General features: G+C 58.2%; 2 protein-coding genes across 2 annotated transcripts; both read left to right on the top strand.

Annotated features, from left to right (window-relative positions):
• Window positions 1–3,123: 3,123 nt before the first annotated feature.
• GSC2 (goosecoid homeobox 2) lies at window positions 3,124–7,262 on the top strand. The gene is made up of 3 exons (XM_058532137.1): window positions 3,124–3,464; window positions 3,562–3,815; window positions 4,390–7,262. The coding sequence occupies exons 1-3, from the start codon at window positions 3,209–3,211 to the stop codon at window positions 4,492–4,494; spliced, it is 615 nt and encodes a 204-aa protein (XP_058388120.1). The 5' UTR covers window positions 3,124–3,208; the 3' UTR covers window positions 4,495–7,262.
• Window positions 7,263–7,869: 607 nt separating this feature from the next.
• ESS2 (ess-2 splicing factor homolog) lies at window positions 7,870–17,861 on the top strand. The gene is made up of 10 exons (XM_058532136.1): window positions 7,870–8,038; window positions 9,039–9,207; window positions 9,294–9,395; window positions 11,349–11,518; window positions 11,632–11,749; window positions 12,052–12,185; window positions 13,351–13,453; window positions 14,647–14,756; window positions 16,722–16,837; window positions 17,318–17,861. The coding sequence occupies exons 1-10, from the start codon at window positions 7,898–7,900 to the stop codon at window positions 17,595–17,597; spliced, it is 1,443 nt and encodes a 480-aa protein (XP_058388119.1). The 5' UTR covers window positions 7,870–7,897; the 3' UTR covers window positions 17,598–17,861.
• The last annotated feature ends 582 nt before the right edge of the window (window positions 17,862–18,443 follow it).

Here is an 18,443-nt window from a genome sequence, read left to right as displayed (position 1 = left end):
GCAGAATTCAGAATCCAGGAATAAGTCCTCACGTTTATGGTCAATTGATTTCCCTCAGGGGTGGAAAAACAATTCAGTGGTGGAAAGAATAATCTTTTCAACAAATGGTGCTGAGACAACTAGATATCCACATGCAAAAGAATGAAGTTGGATCCCTAGCTCACACCATATACAAAATGATCAATCAAAGGGCTAAAACTATAAAACTTATAGTTTATAAAACATCAGGGTAAATCTTCATGACCTTGGATTTGGCAGTTGTTTCTTAGATACAACCTCAAAAGGACAAGCAACCAAAGAAAAAAATAGATACGTAGGACTTATTCAAAATTTAAAAATTTTATGCTTCAAAAGACACCATCAAGAAAGTGAAAAACAACCCATAGAATGGGAAAAAATATTTGCAAATTATATATCTGGTAAAGACTTGTATTCTGAATGTGTAAAGAACTCTCACAAACCAAAATAAAAAGAGAAATAAACCAAATTTCTAGGACTCCAGTGGTCCTATGATGGGTGTCCCTTGCTGGAACACCCCCTCAGAGTAAAGGACAAGTAGTTGCGCCCTGCACCTCCCCCCCGGGAGAGAGCGCGGGGCAGGGACGCTTCTTCAGGTTTTGGAGGCAGCATGTCCTGCACTTGGGAACACTGCCATGAGCCGTTTTTTGTGTGATACAGAGCCTGCCAGTTTTGAGTCGAGCCCAGAGCAGGAAAGAGGTCTGCAGCAGGTCCAGGCTTTGGCACAAGCAGCCCTGTACCTGGCCCTGTGACCTGGGAGAGACTGTGGCCAATGCTACAGCAGAGAAAGATTTCACCTGGGGCCTCTGGTAGATTCCAGCAGGAGAGCTGTCCTCTCCTCATGGCTGTTGGTACCTCCATGCAATGTGGGAGCTGGATTTAAAGAGCAAGCATCCCAAGATGAGAGAGAGAGAGAAGCTGTATCACCCAGCTGTGTGACCCGGCCTCAAAAATCACATAGTGTTACTTCTGCCTCATTCTATGGATTAGAAGCAAGTCACTAAGCCAGCGCATGTTTAAGGAGAAGGCAATTAGATTTCACCTCTTGAAGGGAAGAGTGTCAAAAAATTTGCTGACATATTTGAAAAGCACCACAGTGGGCCACTTACGAAGGTGGGCTGGTGAAGAGATGGGGTATGTGCAGAGGTGGACGGGTGGAGAGATGGTGCATTTACTGAGATGGAGAGGTGTGTAGGTGACCCATTTATCAAGGTGTGGAATACCAGGCAATGGACGGATTTTGAGATCTTGAGTCCTTTCCGGGCATGGTGACTGGGAAATGTTTATTGGTGATGGAAGTGGAGACACGGAGCATGTACTCGGAAGATGCTAGCCTGGAGCAGAGCGAGAGGCCAGGCCGGAGGTATCAACTGGGGAGTCATTGTCACAGAGATGGTATCTGAAGCTTCAAGGCTGGAGAGGGTCACCAAGGGTGAGAATGAGGAGGGATGAAGGAATGGCCAGGGCCGTGAGGAGGAGGGTACAGCCTTCCTGACCGCTGACCCTGTTCCCCCCATTCTAGCGGAATCAGCCTTTGATGGGTAGTCGACCCCCATGCGCTCTCTGATCTAATGGTGAGCATGCAGTTCTGTGAGGGAGGCTGGCTGGGAGAGGTTTCCACGGTCATCCAAAGGGACATGTGGGAACAGATGGGAGGTCTGGGAACATGGCAGCCATCTTGCAACTAAGAGGCGGGGCCACTCATAGAGGTGGTGGCTCCTTCACTGAGCAAATAAACAAGTCCTGGGCACCCTATATTGGGACTTTTGTAACCAGAGTTGAGTCAGCAGGTTCTGTCACTTGAAGGCCAAAACGTCCTCACTAATACTGGAGTGGAGTCAGCAAAGGAGCCTGAGGACGGGCTGGTGAGGCAGGAAGAGGGAGGGAATGTGAGTGTGTTGCCCTGCATCTGCACCTACCATTCATGGACCCGGGGCTGACTGGATTCTAACATCTCACACGTCCTAACCAGGTGAGCCCTGAGAGCACCTCCAGTTAGGTCACTGTTGTTCCACAGGTTTATAGATTGGGAAACCCAGGCACAGGGAAGTGAAGGAACCTATGGAAGGTCCCACAGCCAGGAAGTGACAGTGGGGGTATAGGCCACGCAGTGTACTGATCTGTCCTTGGAGCCAACAATATCTTTTCAGAGGTCCAGAGAAGAGGGCCGCAAGCAGAAGTCCCCGACGGCAGTCCCGTGCTGCCTAATTGAAGATGAAACCGTCTTCACTGAATTTGTCAAAGAGCAGGTCACGAGCAATGTCGGGCGGAATGAGGCAGGGGATGGTGTGGACAGGGTGGGACCGGCCTGGGTTGAAAAGTGAGGAGGTGGAGAGCTCCACAGCTGTGGAGCCTGGCTGTGAGGAGGGTGGGGCAGGGGTGTTGAATGTTTTGGGGGGATTCTGGGACATATAGGAAAGCGGGAGGAGGGGCGGCTCCAGAGCGCTGAGGTGGAGCCTCGGATGGGGTCTGCAAGGTTCCCCTGACCCAGGAGAGGGCGGAGAATTGGGGGCACCGGGCAGCGGGGTTGCGAGTTCCGTGATGAGCGGAGATAGCTTTGTGACTGCGCCCCCATTTCCTCCAGGAGGCTGAGACCCCGGCTCCGAAGTGGGTGGGAGCTTGGGGGCCAAACAGTGGTGGGATCGCAATGTCGCCGATGGCGTTGGGCTCCATTTGAGGTCGAAGCCCAGGAGTTTTGGGGCCAGGAGACTGCGAAATTTGGGTGGGTTTCTCCAGACTTGTTCATCTGCCTCAGCAGGCCCCAAAGGGGACAAGAAGCCAGCCCTGGCCGCGGTGGCTACTGGAGGAGGGCACCCAGGGGGCTGCCAGGGTCGGGGCGTCCTCGGAGCGGCTCCCCAGCGACAGGGCGAGGATCGCCGGCCAGGCGGGCAGTGGGCTGCGGCCCTCCGCGGCTTCCCAGTGGCGTCCCCTGGCCGCGCGTCCTGCTAGCCCTGCCGTACAGAAGGATGGACGCGGGGCACAGGGCTCCCTGCGCGCCCCCTCCCCGCGGCCGGCCGGCCCCCACGCGCCGATGCGGAGCAGGATCTCCCGCCGCCGCAGCGGGGATTAGCGCGCTCGTGGCGAGCGCGGCGGGATTAGCCCGCGTGGACTCGGCGCCCGGCCCGGGGATTACGGCGCTCGCCCCCCGACATATATATTCTCGCGGCGTCGGCGGCGGGGCCAGGTCGGCATGGCGGCGGCGGGGGGCGCGGCGAGCCGAAGGGGCCCCGGGCGGCCCTGCCCCTTCTCCATCGAGCACATTCTCTCCAGCCTGCCCGAGCGCCGCCTCCCGGCCCGGGGCGCCCGCCCGCCGCAGCCCTCCGGCCGCCAGAGCCCCGCGGAGCCAGGCGAGCCCGGGGCGCCCGAGGCCGCGCCCTGCGCCTGCTGCTGCTGCTGCGGCCCTCGCGCGGCGCCCCGAGGGCCCTCGGAGCCAGCCGCCGGGCTGGGTGAGTGAGCGCGGGGCGTGGGCGTGGGGGTCCCCCGGGCGCGGCGCGGTCGGTGCGGAGCGCGTTCCCCGCCCCTCACCGCGCCCTCGCCCCGCAGGCGCGCGGCGGCCGTGGCCGCTGAGGCTGGGGCCCGCGGCGCCCTTGCCCTTGGCCGCGCCGATCAGAAGCACGGGGGCGCTGCCCGGCGCGGGCGGCCCGGGCCCGCAGCGGCGCACGCGGCGCCACCGCACCATCTTCAGCGAGGAGCAGCTGCAGGCACTGGAGGCGCTCTTCATGCAGAACCAGTACCCCGACGTGGGCACGCGCGAGCGCCTGGCCGGCCGCATCCGCCTGCGCGAGGAGCGCGTGGAGGTGAGCGCCCGCCGGCTGGACGGCGAGTGGGTTCGGGCGCCCTCGCTGCGTTCCTCCTCTTGAAAAGACGGCCCTGGCGCGGGGGTCCCGGCGCGGCGGAGAGAGGGCGCGCAGGGCAAGTTCTGGGCCGAGGGGCAGGCAGGGACAGGCACGTGAGGGAAAGTGTCGCTGGAACTGGAGGGGAGGTAAGGCTAGTTTTCTTTTCCTTTGTTTTAGACTTTTTCCCGCCTTGATGGTAAATGAGGCGCGCGTTCATGTTCCAGACTTTGGGAAGCTCGGAAGAGCACAACGCTGCAGAAGGGGCGCCCTGGGAGCCACCTGGCGGAGGTTGGGGGGTGGGGACGGATGCAAACGGTGGCTGGTCCGTTTGGGAAAGGGGTTCCTGTTCCGCGGCCCAAGCCACCGTCTCTATTTGCTGCGGATAAGAGACGGTGGCGCTCGGCCGCTGCCTGGTGCCAGCTCCACAGCCCTCATCCGCCCACGCCCCGTCGGGAAGCCCTCTGACCCGTCCACCTATGGGAGCCTGGTGGGACGCGGGTCATGGGGCTGGGCCTGAGCAGTACCTCCTCCTCAGGTCTGGTTCAAGAACCGCCGGGCCAAGTGGCGACACCAGAAGCGCGTGTCAGCGTCTGCAAGGTTCCCGCCGGGAGCCAAGAAGCCCCCCAAGGAGAGGTGCTGATGGCTCTGGAAGCTACTCCTCAGCGTGGCCGCGTCCTTTGGCGCTGGGTCAGAGAGTGGACAGACCAACTTGAAAAGGAGCTGAGAGAGGACACCAGCCTCTTCCCGTCTGCACAGCTTCCTGTATCTTGGAGCTACTGCTCAACGCAGGAGCCCCTCTGCAGGAGAACAGATGTGTGTGTGGCCGTGAGCCACCTGCTCCATTAAAGGAGGGAGCTTCAAGCATCTTCAGGCACTCTCCTCCCAAATGGCAAGCGGGCAGGAGGACCCAGGAGATTCCTTGGGGCTTAGAGGTGGGGCAGGGCACAGAGCAGGTCAGCTTTCTCAACCCCCCCACCACATCCCAGGAGGCACTAACCCCTCCCCAGGGCAGGAACCACCCCTTATCAACACTGGGGACCCAGAATCCCCCTCCTCCTCCTGGGGCATGCTGGCTTCTGTCCTTTACTCAGCATGGATGTAGCCCACTTGGCCTGGCCTACAACCCTCCCGAGGCAGGGTGGGTGGTGTCTGCATCCTCCGATTGCTGCCACCTTGCAGGTCCTGAACTGAGCCCAGGTGTCCAGACCTGTAGAATAAGAAGGTTGGCTGAGGTCATCTCCAGAAGCCCCCTCCGGCTCCTTAACCCTGTGAGCCTTGTGCCAATGTGGAGAAATAAACAAGCAGTACAAACATCAGGAAAGCAGTGCAGAGTTGGAAGCGCGCCATGGCTGCACTGCCACATCTGCCAGGACCCGCCCCTCCTCTCCTTTTCAGGGAGTGTGGGGCTGCCTTGTCTTGGGGAGGACAGCCCAGTGAGTCCTCAGTCCCTGTGCCAGGGTCCCCCTAGCAAAGCAGACTGCCTCACGGGGCGTAGCCGGCACCCCGGGGCCTGCACTAGCCTCCCTGTGCTGCTGGCCTGCTTCAGGGCTGGGCCCTGGCGTCCCCCTCCAGGGGATTTCCGTGCTGTGGCGTCTGCCTATCTCACAGTAGTCAATCTCCGCCATCCTGTGGGTCAAGAGGAGGTTTGACTGGGGAGACACCCCCACACACTGCCTTGGCTTGGAAAATGTCTGCTCTCCCCTCCATCATCCTGGCCCCAGGGTGAAGGACAGTGTGAAAACAAGGCTTCAATTCCCCAAGTAGGTGTACAGTGGGCCCAAGGCACCTAACACTCACCTCATCTGGCTTGGGCACCTCGTTCTGCCTCCTCCCGGGTCCTGGAGGGAATGGGGGGTATCTGGCAGGAGACACGGTCCGTCCAGAAAAGGTGCAGAGGCCAGGGCTGCAATGCCCAGGACTCTCCAAGGCTGGCCAGCTCAGATAGCACTGAGCAGGCCTGGTGTCCCAGCCAGGGCTGCCCTAACACTGCTCGGTGCCCCTAGGACAGCAGCCCTCCCCTCATCCCCAGGATGCACGCTTCTGGCTGTCACAAGGGTCTTCTCCCTGCATCCTGGCCTTATCCTTGGAGACTGCAGAGTCGGCTTGCAGAGCTCCCCTGCAGACTGGGATGCCCTCATCTCGCTGGGTTCCAGGACCTCACCTTCCTTGGCTGAGTGGCTATTTGTTATTGTGTGGAAGAGCCATGAGCAGAGCTCCACCTTTGAGGGACCCGTGGCTATGCTGCGCTCCTGATTCTCTCCTTCCTTTCTAGCTGCTCCTTGGCAGGCTCAACCCAACAGGTGGCCATTAACATAGGTGTCTTTGAGGCTGAGTCCCTCTCATCTCAAATCTCTCCCTGGTTTCTCTCTTCCTCAGGTTCCGATTCCCATGTCTCTGCCACATTTACATCTCCAGCCCAGGCCTCTCCCCTGAGCTAGATATTAACGTCCAGCTGTCCCTTTGACTCCTCCACCTGGAAGCCCACAGCAAGCTCTTCTCCTGTGCATACTAGGTGCATCAGCCAGAGGGCTGGCAATCACCCAGAGCCCTCCTCTCCCTCACGCACCATGCCCAAGCCAACAGCAAGTTGATTTTACCTCCAAAAGCAATCCCAGAATCTACTTTCTCCCCAGCTTCAACTGCACAACCTGATGAGAACTGCCATCATCTCTCACCTTGACTGCTGCACCCACTCTGGTTCCTCTTTAATTCATTCTCCATGAAAGCCAGGACCTGAACCTGCCTCTCCCCTGCCTATGGCACTCCAAGGGTTTCCCATTGCTCCTAGAATAAAGACAAAACTCACCATGACCCCTGAGGCCCCGTGCAGCCTGGGCCTGCCCCTCTGGCATCATCTTACACCTTACTGCTCCTTGCACTCTGTGTGTATCCAAAGGCCTCCTTCCCGCTGCTAGGCCATTGCACATGCTCTTCACTCTCCACCTGATCAATGCCTGCTCGTCTTTTGGGTCTGCAACCACTTTCTGCCTGGGTAAACTTACCCCTGCTGCCGTGTCAGTAAGATTCCCCAGGTGCAAACTCTTTTCTTGCACTGGTCAGCTGCAGTTTTAGTTGTTTATAGGGTGACCTAACTAGTGTCTGTCTGAGCCATCTGACTGTCAGTTCCACAAGGGCAGGAACCATCACCATGGAAGCCCCAGTGAATGAAAGAACAACTGCCTGTTAACTAAATCATTCTGGGGCAGCACTTTCTTCTTTGATGTAATTCACAACCTCCTTTTGGGAAGAAATGATCACTCCTGAAAAATGCTTAGGCAATTTTCTGGTCGACTTCAGTGAGAATTAGCCCTCTTCTGTGAAGCCCACTCTGGCATTCAGGGACTTAATAATTTTTAACCAGATATTTCTTTATTGAACCATTATATTTTTCTTTTCTTTTTTTGTTAGCTAACTATCAAGAAAGAATTGTTAGGGTTCTTTTCTTGCATAAAGTTCTAATAAAACCTTCGAAACTCGTATATAACCAAATTTCCTAAAGAGTATGTTTTTGTTAATAATATAGAAGCATATGCAGTGATTATTTGCCAGAAATTGGAATCCCAAGGCCTTTCAATTCCTCACTGCTGGAATTTTTCAGATTAGCTTGAATGACACGCTCCTTAGCCCCCACCACAGCGCCCCCTGGTGCTCACAGTCCAGATACTCACAGTCCTCTCGGGTCGGGTACTCCAGTCCCCTCCTGGAGGTGGTGCAGCCCGAGTCTCTGCCCTTGGGGTGTGGACAGTCCCCAGAGCCAAATAAGGATAGTGAGGAGGAGGTGCCCGTGATTGGGAAGGCACAGCAGTGTTGTCAGGAGAGAGAGGGGGCGGCTCCGTTTGTATGTGGCAAGACCGGAGCGAGGCGGGAGGGAGACTACAACTCCCATAAAGATCAGGGCTCGTAGTGACGTTGTACGGAGCGCAGGCCGGCCTTCGAAACGCGCTCTCCCATTGGCCGACTGTTGGAAGTGCCTGCGCAGCTGGCGCGGTCCCGCCCCCCGCCCCGCCCCTGTGACGCGCCTGCGCCGCCTGAGCCATCCTGGGATGGCGATGCAAACGCCCGGTCCTTCAGCTATGGCACTGTTGCTCCCGGTTGCGTCTGGGTCCCGGAGGAAGCGCGCGGCCGGGGAGGCCAGGGCTGTGACGAGTAAGCAACGGGTCCTGGACGAGGAAGAGTACATCGAGGTAAGACCTCGGTGCCGACGCCGGCGACTTCTGGTCCCTCCCCCGCTTCGCAGTCTTCTCGGGTCGGGGTACTCCAGTCCCCTCCTGGAGGTGGAGCCGCCCGAGTCCCTGCCCTTGGGGTGTAGATAGTCCCCAGAGCCAAATAAGCATAGTGCGGAGGAGGTGCCCTTGATGGGGGAGGCACAGGAGTGTTGTCAGGGGAAAGAGGGGGCGGCTCTGTTTGTATGTGGTGGGGGTGAGGGAAACAAGGCTTTCTGTTGGAGCGTGAGTTGGACAGACTGGGAACATGGTGGCAAAGATTTTCTAGAGAGCGGTAATAGCAAGTGCAAAGCCTGGGGTTCCTGGAAACAGGCTGCGATTGCGGCGGCATCATTGAGTAGGTGGGCCTCCGACGACCTTTCCAGTAGGTGTTAGTCCTACCGCACACATGCTGAAGGCGAGGAGCTGGCAGGGGGATTGGAGAAAATCAGTTTGGTTTGGGACTGGTTAAGTTTGGGAAGCCTCTGGGATATACAAGCAGGGGCAATGGTGGACAGCTGGGTCACAGATGTGCAGCTCAGGAGCAAGGTCTGGCTGAAGGTGCAGACTTGGGAATCTCAGTCGGTTGGGGGGATGGGGGATTGTGACTGGCTGAAGTCGCCCAGGAAAGAGGTTCAGGTTGGAAATAGGAGGTCATGGGTGGAATAAAGGTGGCAACACCTACATTGGTCCAGCTAGTTTGGAGGTGGAGCCAGCAAAGGAAAATGAGAATGACCACTTAGTGAGGGGAGAGAGAGGGTTTCATGGAAATCAGAGGAGCGTTTAGTAATGTTAGACGTTTCAGCAAGGCCACATGAGATGTTCATCTTCTTTAGAAAGTGCCCCTAAGCTCTGGGGATCATCTGGCCAGGCAGAGGTCACGGTGGTGGTCAGCAAGGGCCTTAGCATGTACCTCAGTGGAGTGAGAGGCGGCGGGCACCCAGATGGCAGCTCTAACTTTTGTTCTGATTTTTCGTGATAGGGCCTCCAGATGGTCATCCAGAGGGACTTCTTCCCTGATGTGGAGAAGCTGCAGGCACAGAAGGAGTACCTGGAGGCTGAGGAGAGTGGAGACCTGGAACGGATGCGCCAGATCGCCATCAAGTTTGGCTCTGACCTGGGCAAGATGTCCCGAGAGCCCCCACCACCCTGTAAGAGGACTCTTACAGGGTGGCAGAGAGGGGAATTCCCACTGTACTCAGGCTTATTCTAATCCCCACCCCCTCTCTTCCGCCAGATGTGACTCCAGCCACATTTGAAACTCCTGAGGTGCACCCAGGCACTGGAGTGGTGGGCAACAAGCCCCGGGGCCGGGGCCGAGGCCTGGAGGATGGTGATGGTGAGTGAGCACTGTCTTTCAAACAAATGGTTGGGATTGCCTGGGCGTCTCATCCTGTGAGGCCCTGAGGGAGTAGTCCAGGGGCAGGTCACATGTTGTCCCTGAGGGGTCTCCTTGCCTAAAGAGCAGCCCTTGGGGTCAAAGAGCACTGGTCTAGGAAGCAGAAGACCTGGGTCCAGCTCCCAAACGTGGGGCAGTCCTCCGAGCCTCTGGCCCTCCTCTGTGTAAGGGGAATCTCACCATCTTTCTCACCAGCCTGCTCACTGTGTGCGACCCCCTGCCCAGTGGGCTCCATGGGCCTGGTAGGGCTCCTTTCCTCACTGTCTCCTTAGGATGCCTCAGGACCTCTGCACTTGCTTCTTCCAAGTGGGTCCCTTCCCCTGGATAACTGCATGGCTCACTCCTTCAGGCCTCCGCTCAGGTGCGGCCCATTCAGAGAACCCTTTCCTGACCTCCCACTGTAAAGTCACGTCACCGTGGTGCTTTCTGCCTTCCCACCTGGCTTTGTTTTCTCACGACAGGACGTGGCACTTAAAAAGGCATTTCGTTTTTTTATTGTCTCTCTCCTCCATGAGAGCAGGTTCTTTGTCGTGCGTCCATCTGTGTGTTCTGCATCTAGAAGAGTGCATGGTGTGTTATGGGCTTTCCACAAATATGTGTGTGTAGAACAAATTAAAGAGTTGTGTGCTTCAACACGTTTGTTAGGGTGTGTGTGCGACATCCCAACTTGACGAGGGAGTCTCTCTAGGAAAGAGCATTCCGAGCCCTGTTGAGCACGAGTGTTCCGCGTGCTCCAGGACCTCCTCGAGGACAGTCATTGTTGTCATCAGTAGTGGCTCGTCAGTGCCTGTACAGACAGACGAGATGCATTCTGTACTAAGTCCTAGTCTGCGGTGTGCTGTACTAAACACAGATGTGGTGTGTGCTCACATAGACATGATGTTTTCTGCTTCAAAACCCAGCTCTTTCTGCTGTTAACACAGTCCGTCAGTTGGGTCCTTGGAGCCTGATTCTCCATTGCAATATGTCACAGAAATCACAGGCAATTTGCAGATTCTTTTTCTTTAAATATCTCTTACTTGTCAGTAAGCACAGCATCCTTTCAGTAACCTAAGTGGTAGGTACTGTCATCGTTCACGGTCATAGGTGAGGAAACCGAGGCTCAGGAAGGCAGTAACTTCTGCAGGTCTCAGAGCTGGTCAGTGGCGGCATGGGGCTTGAGTCCTCATCTTTCTGCCCCCGGGTCTTGAACTTTTAGCCGATGTGCTTTGTGCACAGTCTAGCGGGTGGTAGGTGGCCAAGACTGTCACTAAAGTGGAAGAAAAGGCTCTCCTCCTAACGGCCCCACTGAAGTCTACACCACTGCTCGCAGCCCGACAGCACCACCTCGGTGGGGGTGGGGGGTGCAGGGGACGGCCAGGATTGTGGCCCAGTGCCTGTGAGGCCCCATCTGGAGCACCAGGTCATAGGGGGTCCCTGCCATCAGGGCCCACTAGTAGGTCGGAAGGCATAGGTGACGGCCCCCGCCTGTAGCACAGGTTCCAGGAAGGGAGCAGGCAGGGTAAGGAGATCCCAAGGTGGAGGGGAGCCCGGGGCTTCGGAGGCAGGGCCTACACGACTGGCACGGTTTGAGCTGGGAAGACCCTCTGTGATCACTTGCTCTTTCTCTAACACCGGGATGGCCCCCCTTCCAGTCTGACAGATTGCATGCTTGGCATCCAGCAGATGGGGAGAGCCCCTGAGGGCTCCCTGGGCAGTTTGGGTGGGATGATTCCAGAAGCTCCCAGGCCGGGGGTTGTCTGGCAGTATGGGTTCTCATGGACAGATGCGGGTCCAGGGGGGAAGATTCCAACCCTGCTTGTAGGGTGCTGCGGTTCCCAGCACCGACTGACTGCAAAGTGGTGTTTATGCTGTTTGTGGTTCTGTATCACCCTCCCCTGCATCCCTGAGCAGGAGAGGCTGGAGAGGAGGAGGAGAAGGAGCCCCTGCCCAGCCTGGATGTTTTCCTGAGCCGGTACACAAGCGAGGACAACGCCTCCTTCCAGGAGATCATGGAGGTGGCCAAGGAGAAGAGCCGGGCACGCCATGCCTGGCTCTACCAGGCCGAGGAGGAGTTTGAGAAGGTGTCCCTGGGTGCCTGGGCATAGGTGCCCTATGTTGGGATGAGGAGAGTCCCAGGGCCAGGGCACAGTGCCTGGGGGCCTCTCTGACCCTCAGTTTCACCCCTGTGATGCAGAGGCAGAAAGATAATCTTGCGCTCCCGTCGGCGGAGCACCAAGCCATCGAGAGCAGCCGGGCTGGCGTGGAGACTTGGAAGTACAAGGCTAGGAACTCCCTCATGTACTACCCAGAGGGTGAGCGGGCAGCGGGTGGCTGTGCGTTTGTACCTGGCCTTCAAGTTGTGTGTGTCTCTGCCCCCTTGCCTTCCGGGCCTTGGAGGGGTCCTGTCTGTCTCAGGGCATATGGGTCCGTGTGTGAAGTCAGTGAGGGAGTGAGGCCCTCCCCAGCTTCGTTCAGGTTCTGCAATATGGAGGCTGGACTAGGCTCTGTGCTTCTGGTCATTGGGGAGTGACTTGGCCTCTCCCTCAGGCCCTGAGCTGAGGTGGTGCCTGCCCACCCCTCTTACACCTGCTGCCGTCTCTGCTCCATCTGCCAGGCGTCCCTGATGAAGAGCAGCTGTTTAAGAAGCCCCGGCAGGTGGTGCATAAGAATACTCGCTTCCTCAGGGACCCCTTCAGCCAGGCCCTGAGCAGGTCCCAGCTGCAGCAGGCCGCTGCCCTCAATGCTCAGGTGAGTGGTGGGGCCAGCAGGGGGCCAGCTGTGGGTAGGCACAGCCTCCCTGATCATGGCTGCCCCTTCTTTTTCCTTTTTTTTTTTTTGTGAGGAAGATCAGCCCTGAACTAACATCCATGCCAATTCTCTTTTTGCTGAGGAAAACTGGCCCTGAGCTAACATCCATGCCCATCTTCCTCCACTTTATGTGGGACGCCGCCACAGCACGGCCTGACAAGCGGTGCGTCGGTGTGCACCCGGGATCCAAACCTGGTCCGCCAGCAGTGGAGCGCACGCACTTAACCGCTACACCACGAGGCTGGCCCCAAGCTGCTCCTTCTTAGATTAGGGCCATTCTTGGGCTTGGTGGAGCTCAGCAGTGTGGGAATGTTTGGGGCACCTCTGTGGCAAGGTCTTGAATCTTTTCTCAACCCATGTGGGCATTCATTGGTGCTGTCTTGGTCAGACACATTCTGTGGGTCCAGATCTGTGCCAACTCCTTTGGTGGGCAAGGGTGAGAGAAGAGAGGCTTCTGAGAGTCAGTCTGGCCAGACCCACACCCACGCACCAGGCAGGGTTGGGAGTGGACAGTGGTGGGGGGTGCAGGCTGCAGCGGGGAGGCTGGGTGGCCAGCAAGTGCCAGAAGGGAACCTGGCCCAGAGGGCAGGCTGGGGGTGGGGAGGGGGTGCTAGGCGTGACAGAGAGCAGAGATTTCTGAGCCTGGGAGCAAGATAATGGGTACTATGCACCCATGACTCCAACGATGATGGAATCAAAGGGTAGGAGGCAGGAGGTGGGGAGACTGTTTTGGAGGCTCTTACAAGTGCCTTGTGGGAAGGAGATCAGAGCACAGGCACCATAGTTAGTGTGGCCCCTACAGTGGCCTGAATCAGTAGTCCATGAAAGTAGCCCATGTCGGGTCTGGCCCAAGGCCAAGGGCCCTGGCGCTGCCCTGCATGGAAGGCGGGGGAGCTTCCCTTGTTTGAGTGTCACTCTGCCAGGTCCTCCAGGTCTCTGCAGGGGCCAGGGGTCTCCTCTCTTTCCCCAGGGGCCTGCCAGCCCCAGGGCCCCCCTCTGCCCTAGTTGGAGAGTGTTCCCAGCATGTTCCTGTGCACCTGCCCATCAGCCAGCTGGGGGCGGCAGGCTTGGGCGCCCCTGACACCAGCCTCTCTGCTTGTTCCAGCACAAACAGGGCAAGGTGGGCCCCGACGGCAAGGAGCTGATCCCCCAGGAGTCCCCCCGAGTGGGCGGATTTGGATTTGTTGCCACCCCTTCTCCTGCCCCTGGTGAGACATGTGCCCGCTGGCAAGCTTGCCCGCCAACAGGACTGCCTGGGGGAGGTTGGCCCCAGGTCAGCCCCACGCCTGGTGTGACTCAGGGCCCAGTGTCCCATCTGTGCAAGGACAGGGCTGGACCCTCAGGCAGACCTGACCTGAGACATGTGGGGCCTGGCCCATTTAGCTGGGCAGTCTCCATGCCTCATCCCAGGCTCGGCCGGACAGACTGGGTGTGCTGGGAACCAGGGGTGTTGGGGCTCTGCTGGACAGACTGGCCGTGGTGAGCATGCGGAGTGGTGCAGGGGCGGGCGGGCCTGGGGCCTGATGTGCAGTGAGGGCAGTGTAATCCAGTGGGCTGCCAGGCGGGTGTCTTCTTATGTTAGAACTGTGCGTGGAAGCCAAGCCACAGTCTGCAGGAAATTGCGTGCACCTGGGGCCTCGTAGGGGGGCCTGGCCCATGTGTGGTGGGCAAGACAGGCCTGAGGGGCACTCTAGGGCTGTGTGCCCCTCCCTTAGGCCACTTGCCTCTTGCCACTGGCCTGGGCTCGGGGTCCCCATTAGTCCTGGGGTAATGTGTTCTGGGTCTCACGTCAGCAGGTGTGTGGTGCTTATAAACCTAGATCCAGAGAGCACTGTAGGGTGGGGGGCTCAGGAGGTGTGTGAGCCTTGGGGACAGTCTTACAGTACACATGGTGTCCCTATGCCCTCATGCCCTGTGCCCCATGCACTGGTCTCTGCACTCTGCGGTGCTGGTTGCTGAGATGCAGGCCAGAGCATGTGGAGGTGCCACAGGTTTGCCCAGGGTCCTTGGAGGTTTGGGAACTCTGGAAGCCCCAGAGCATCTCCTCCCTTGGGGTGCGGTGCCAGCAGTGACCTCCAGGAGGCTCCCCTGGCCCTGTGCTAAGATGGCCCAGCTGACCTAGTCCGGCTCCTCTGGGGAGCCTCCCTCCCCCAGGATAAGCCCAATGGCTGTGGGGGCCTGGGCCTGCTCTGGGCCCACAGCGGCCTTGGCGTTTCCCTCTCAGAGGGCAGAGGTGCCAGGGTTCTAGAGTCCCGGGGAAGGAGAGGGGCCCAGCTGCCGGCCTTGGTGTTTGCTAGCTGGAACGTGCATAGGAGAAGTGGCTGTGGTGGGAGGGAGGGCCCAGGTGGTGCCCCCACCTGGGTCCCCTGGCCTGAGGTGGCTGTGGGCTCTCCATCCGCAGGTGTGAACGAGTCCCCACTGATGACCTGGGGGGAGGTCGAGAACACACCCTTGAGAGTGGAAGGATCAGAAACCCCCTACGTAGACAGGACGCCGGGGCCAGCCTTCAAGGTGGGTCGTGGTGAGGAGAGCACGGGTAGGACCCCTGGTGGACACTTGGCCTTCTGAGCACCCATAGCTCAATGCACAGAGATGTGTTCCAGCTGCCACCAGTCAAATCCCTGACAACTGGTGGGCCGAGCCACATGCTAGGCTGCACTCCTGCACGGGCACTGTGTTCTGAGAATGGGACAAGGGCAGTGAGGGCAGGTGTGGGTGGACGAGTGGGTCTGTCAAGGGTGGGACCAAGGCAGGGAGCGGCTGTGGCCCCTCTGAGCCTGTAGGCCTGGAGGATGGGGCTGCTCAGAGATGAGGGCAGTCTCAGAGGTGGACCAGGAGCTCAACTGCACTACAGGCCTGAGGGCCAGGAAGGGTTCCAGAACCCCAGCGTTCCATGGGACGTGGTTTCTGTCTTCAGAAGGGCTAAGTGTTTGCAGAGAGAGGCCTCTTGCAGAGATCTGGGTGGCCCAGGATGGCGTGGGTAAGTGGGCAGGCAGGTGGGGCCCTGGAGAGGTGTTGGGAAGGCAAAGTGCTCAGGTCGGCACCAGTTTGTGGGGGAAACTGAGTGACTGGCATAATTTGGAAGGAAGAGAAATCCCCGAAAGTGGGGAGCGTGCAGTCCTGTTGTCGAGGTGCTGGGCCTCTGCCTATGCTGACTGTGGAGTGCGGGGAGATGGAGGGAGGCAGAGGTTGGTGTTGCCGCAGAGACAGAGGGTGTGGGATTACGTCCTCTGCTTTGAAACCCAAAAGAATCAGGCATGAAGTCTGGAATTAATGTAGAAGGTCTGCATGGGGGCTAGGTCAGAGGTTGTCTTGAACCAGTCCCTCAAACACTGGCAGCGATCAGTTTGAAATGCAACGGAAAAAGAGACATCCCTCACGGTAGCATCAGAAATGTAGAACTAGGAACAACTTAGCTTTTGTAAAGAAACTGCAGACTTAGAGAAGGAGAACACTGCCGCTGGGCGCGCCTGAAGGTGCAGGCCCCAGCGAAGCGCAGCTCACCCTGCCCTGAGTAGTTCAGAGGGGTAACGCATGTCCGGACAGAACATACATGGAGGTTTTTGGTACTTTGGTTCTAAAACTTGTCTGGGACATGAGGATAACCAGGAAAAACTTGAGACAGGAATAACGGAGCGGCACCTGAGCTGTCGTAACAGAGCACCCCAGAAGGCTGTAGGTGTGTCAGCGTGTGCCACGGCCCGGGAACCTACAGTCAATAGGAAAGGAGAGATTCTAAAAGAAACCTTAGTCTAAGACAGAATTTAGGGTGTGTTAGAGACAACAGTTCCGGCTGTGTTGAGTAGTAGAGAATTTGGAAATACAGTAAACCAGGTCCTTAATACGTGTAGCAAAGTGAATTCCAGAAAGTTGGAAAGGTTAAATATGGTCACTGTTTAAACTGATCTCAAGGTTGGAAGGACTTGTAAACACAAAAGCAAGGGGAGACGTTACAGAGGAGGTGACGGCTAGGTTACACCACCTGAAAGCAGCAGGAAACGCACACACAGATAAAAATAAGAGCAAAGAGCTGAAATTCAGATGGCATACCTTAATATAATCCACACAGATAAAGCTTCTGTAAGTTAGAAAAGCAAAACAAAACACCAAGATAAGCGCTTCAATAGAAAAAATGTTGGGAAGTTCTCAAAAGAACTACAGAAGGTCAGTGAAGGCTGTTCACTGTTGTCATCAGAGGGAAGCAGATTAAAATGAGACCCTCTTTGTTTGTAGAAGATTGTCAGAGATTCGTCACTTGGCCCTGCTGGCTTTGAGAGTGTGAGGACAGGCGAGGAGAGCTGGGCCTTTGGTGGGTGGGCAGCTCAGGTGGGCTGGTTGGGGGCTTTCGGGGGGCTTTTAGGGGAGGCGGCAGTGGGTTGTTGGGATCGTAGGGGCCACAGGAAGAGACAGGCACCCCCAGCAGTGAGGGACTGCCTGGCTCCATGGCAGGCCACCCACGTGCCTGCTGCCTTGTAGATCTTGGAGCCAGGCCGCAGGGAGCGGCTGGGGCTGAAGATGGCCAACGAGGCTGCCGCCAAGAACCGGGCCAAGAAGCAGGAGGCCTTGCGGAGAGTGACGGAGAACCTGGCTAGGTGAGGGGTACCTGACCTGCAGGGGGGTCTCTCCCTGCTCCTGCTCGGCCCCACCCCCCCGCAGTGTGGATGCATGGTCTGCAGGGCAGGCCCGCAGGTTCTGTGGTGGGTCCTGTGGCAGCTCCTCTGATCCAGAGCATGACCCTGTGTGAACCAGGATGCAGGGCTCTTCTCTGTCTTTTCTTCAACCTCCTTGGCACATCCCTCAGAGGCCCCTCTAGGCCCGTTGTCCCACTCTGAGCTCCTGTCAGCCCTGTGGAAGTGGGTGTTATCATTCCCCTGGAGAGAGTTGGGTCCACCCCAGTGCCACAGCCAAGGGCAGCACCACCACCACTTAGCCTCAAGTTTGGCCTCACTACTGTGTGCCAGGCCACCCGATTTCCTTAGCCTAGAATGACCACAGGTCTGTCCCTCTTCCAGCCACCAGCGGTGCTCGGTCCAGCCTAATCCTGCCTCTCTTGCCCACCCCTTCCACCCCAGCCTCACCCCCAAAGGCCTGAGCCCAGCCATGTCCCCAGCTCTGCAGCGCCTCGTGAGCAGGACGGCCAGCAAGTACACAGACCGGGCCCTGCGGGCCAGTTACACACCATCCCCAGCACGCTCAACCCACCTCAAGACCCCCACCGGCGGGCCCCAAACCCCCACGAGCACACCAGCTCCTGGCTCTGCCACACGCACCCCCCTCAGCCAGGACCCGGCCTCCATCACGGACAACCTGCTGCAGCTCCCTGCCCGGCGCAAAGCCTCAGACTTCTTCTAGGTTCAAGCCCGGCCTGGGCCCATGGAAGCTTTGTGGAGCCTGCAGGGTAGCTGTCCACCCCGCGGTGGACTCCGGCCTTCTGGGGACCCAGGCCCGGGCCAAAACAGCGACTATCCCAGGAGCCACAGAAGAAGGGTGCCGTGCCACGGCCAGGCTGGCACAGGACTTGCCCCCACCTTGGGGTGCATCCCAGGGCCTTGCCCAGGTTTTCTGTGGAGCCTCTGCCTGTGTCTATTTGACTGTCATTAAAGAACGCCTAGCGCAGCCTGGTAGGGCCACCTTTCTGTCCTGCTGCCTGCGCTGACCTGTAGCGTGGTCTCAGGGCTGCAGGCCACCGGGGCCTGCTGAGTGGAGTGACCTTTGGAGGGCCAGTGTGTCTGGCCTTTCCCGTCACCTCCTGCATTGCTTTCTGTGGCACCCCTGGAGCTCGGAACCTGCCTTCTGAGCTGAGTCCACGGCCTGGTGCCCCCTGCCTGCCCAAGCTCTTTCTGCTCCTCTGAGGGAAGGACGGAACCTTGGTAGTTGTTCCCCCTGGGCTCAGCTGGGGCTCTGGGCCCAGGTCTGCAGCCTCCCCAGCCAGGCTTGGCCTGCGTGGTATGCTGGTGACAGGGCTGTATGGGTCCTACATGTGAGGTCACACCCCCACATGAGGCACCTTCTTGGTGGCCTTAGCATCACCTTCTCCAGCTGCTTCCAGCTCAGGTGGGGCAGGGCTATCTCTACCTGCCCTTCTCTCCCCGCTCCAGGCCCTGCCCGCCATATGCTGCTGAGTCACCAGCCTCACCTCGCTGTCACTCCCACCAGCAGGAGCCCCAGATGACAGTAACTGGGCTGAGAGTGGCCTCT

This window comes from Diceros bicornis, chromosome 35 (assembly GCF_020826845.1).
Source record: "Diceros bicornis minor isolate mBicDic1 chromosome 35, mDicBic1.mat.cur, whole genome shotgun sequence".
Lineage (NCBI taxonomy): Eukaryota > Metazoa > Chordata > Mammalia > Perissodactyla > Rhinocerotidae > Diceros > Diceros bicornis.
This window is presented reverse-complemented; position numbering and strand designations above follow the sequence as displayed.

Bases quoted from the DNA above. Each gene is read 5' to 3' on its own strand.
- GSC2 (XM_058532137.1), top strand. From the start codon at position 3,209: ATGGCGGCGGCGGGGGGCGCGGCGAGCCGAAGGGGCCCCGGGCGGCCC. The intron at 3,465-3,561 runs GTGAGTGAGCGC...CTCGCCCCGCAG, and splicing joins GGAGCCAGCCGCCGGGCTGG to GCGCGCGGCGGCCGTGGCCG. The intron at 3,816-4,389 runs GTGAGCGCCCGC...CCTCCTCCTCAG, and splicing joins TGCGCGAGGAGCGCGTGGAG to GTCTGGTTCAAGAACCGCCG.
- ESS2 (XM_058532136.1), top strand. From the start codon at position 7,898: ATGGCGATGCAAACGCCCGGTCCTTCAGCTATGGCACTGTTGCTCCCG. The intron at 8,039-9,038 runs GTAAGACCTCGG...TTTTCGTGATAG, and splicing joins ACGAGGAAGAGTACATCGAG to GGCCTCCAGATGGTCATCCA. The intron at 16,838-17,317 runs GTGAGGGGTACC...CTTCCACCCCAG, and splicing joins GTGACGGAGAACCTGGCTAG to CCTCACCCCCAAAGGCCTGA.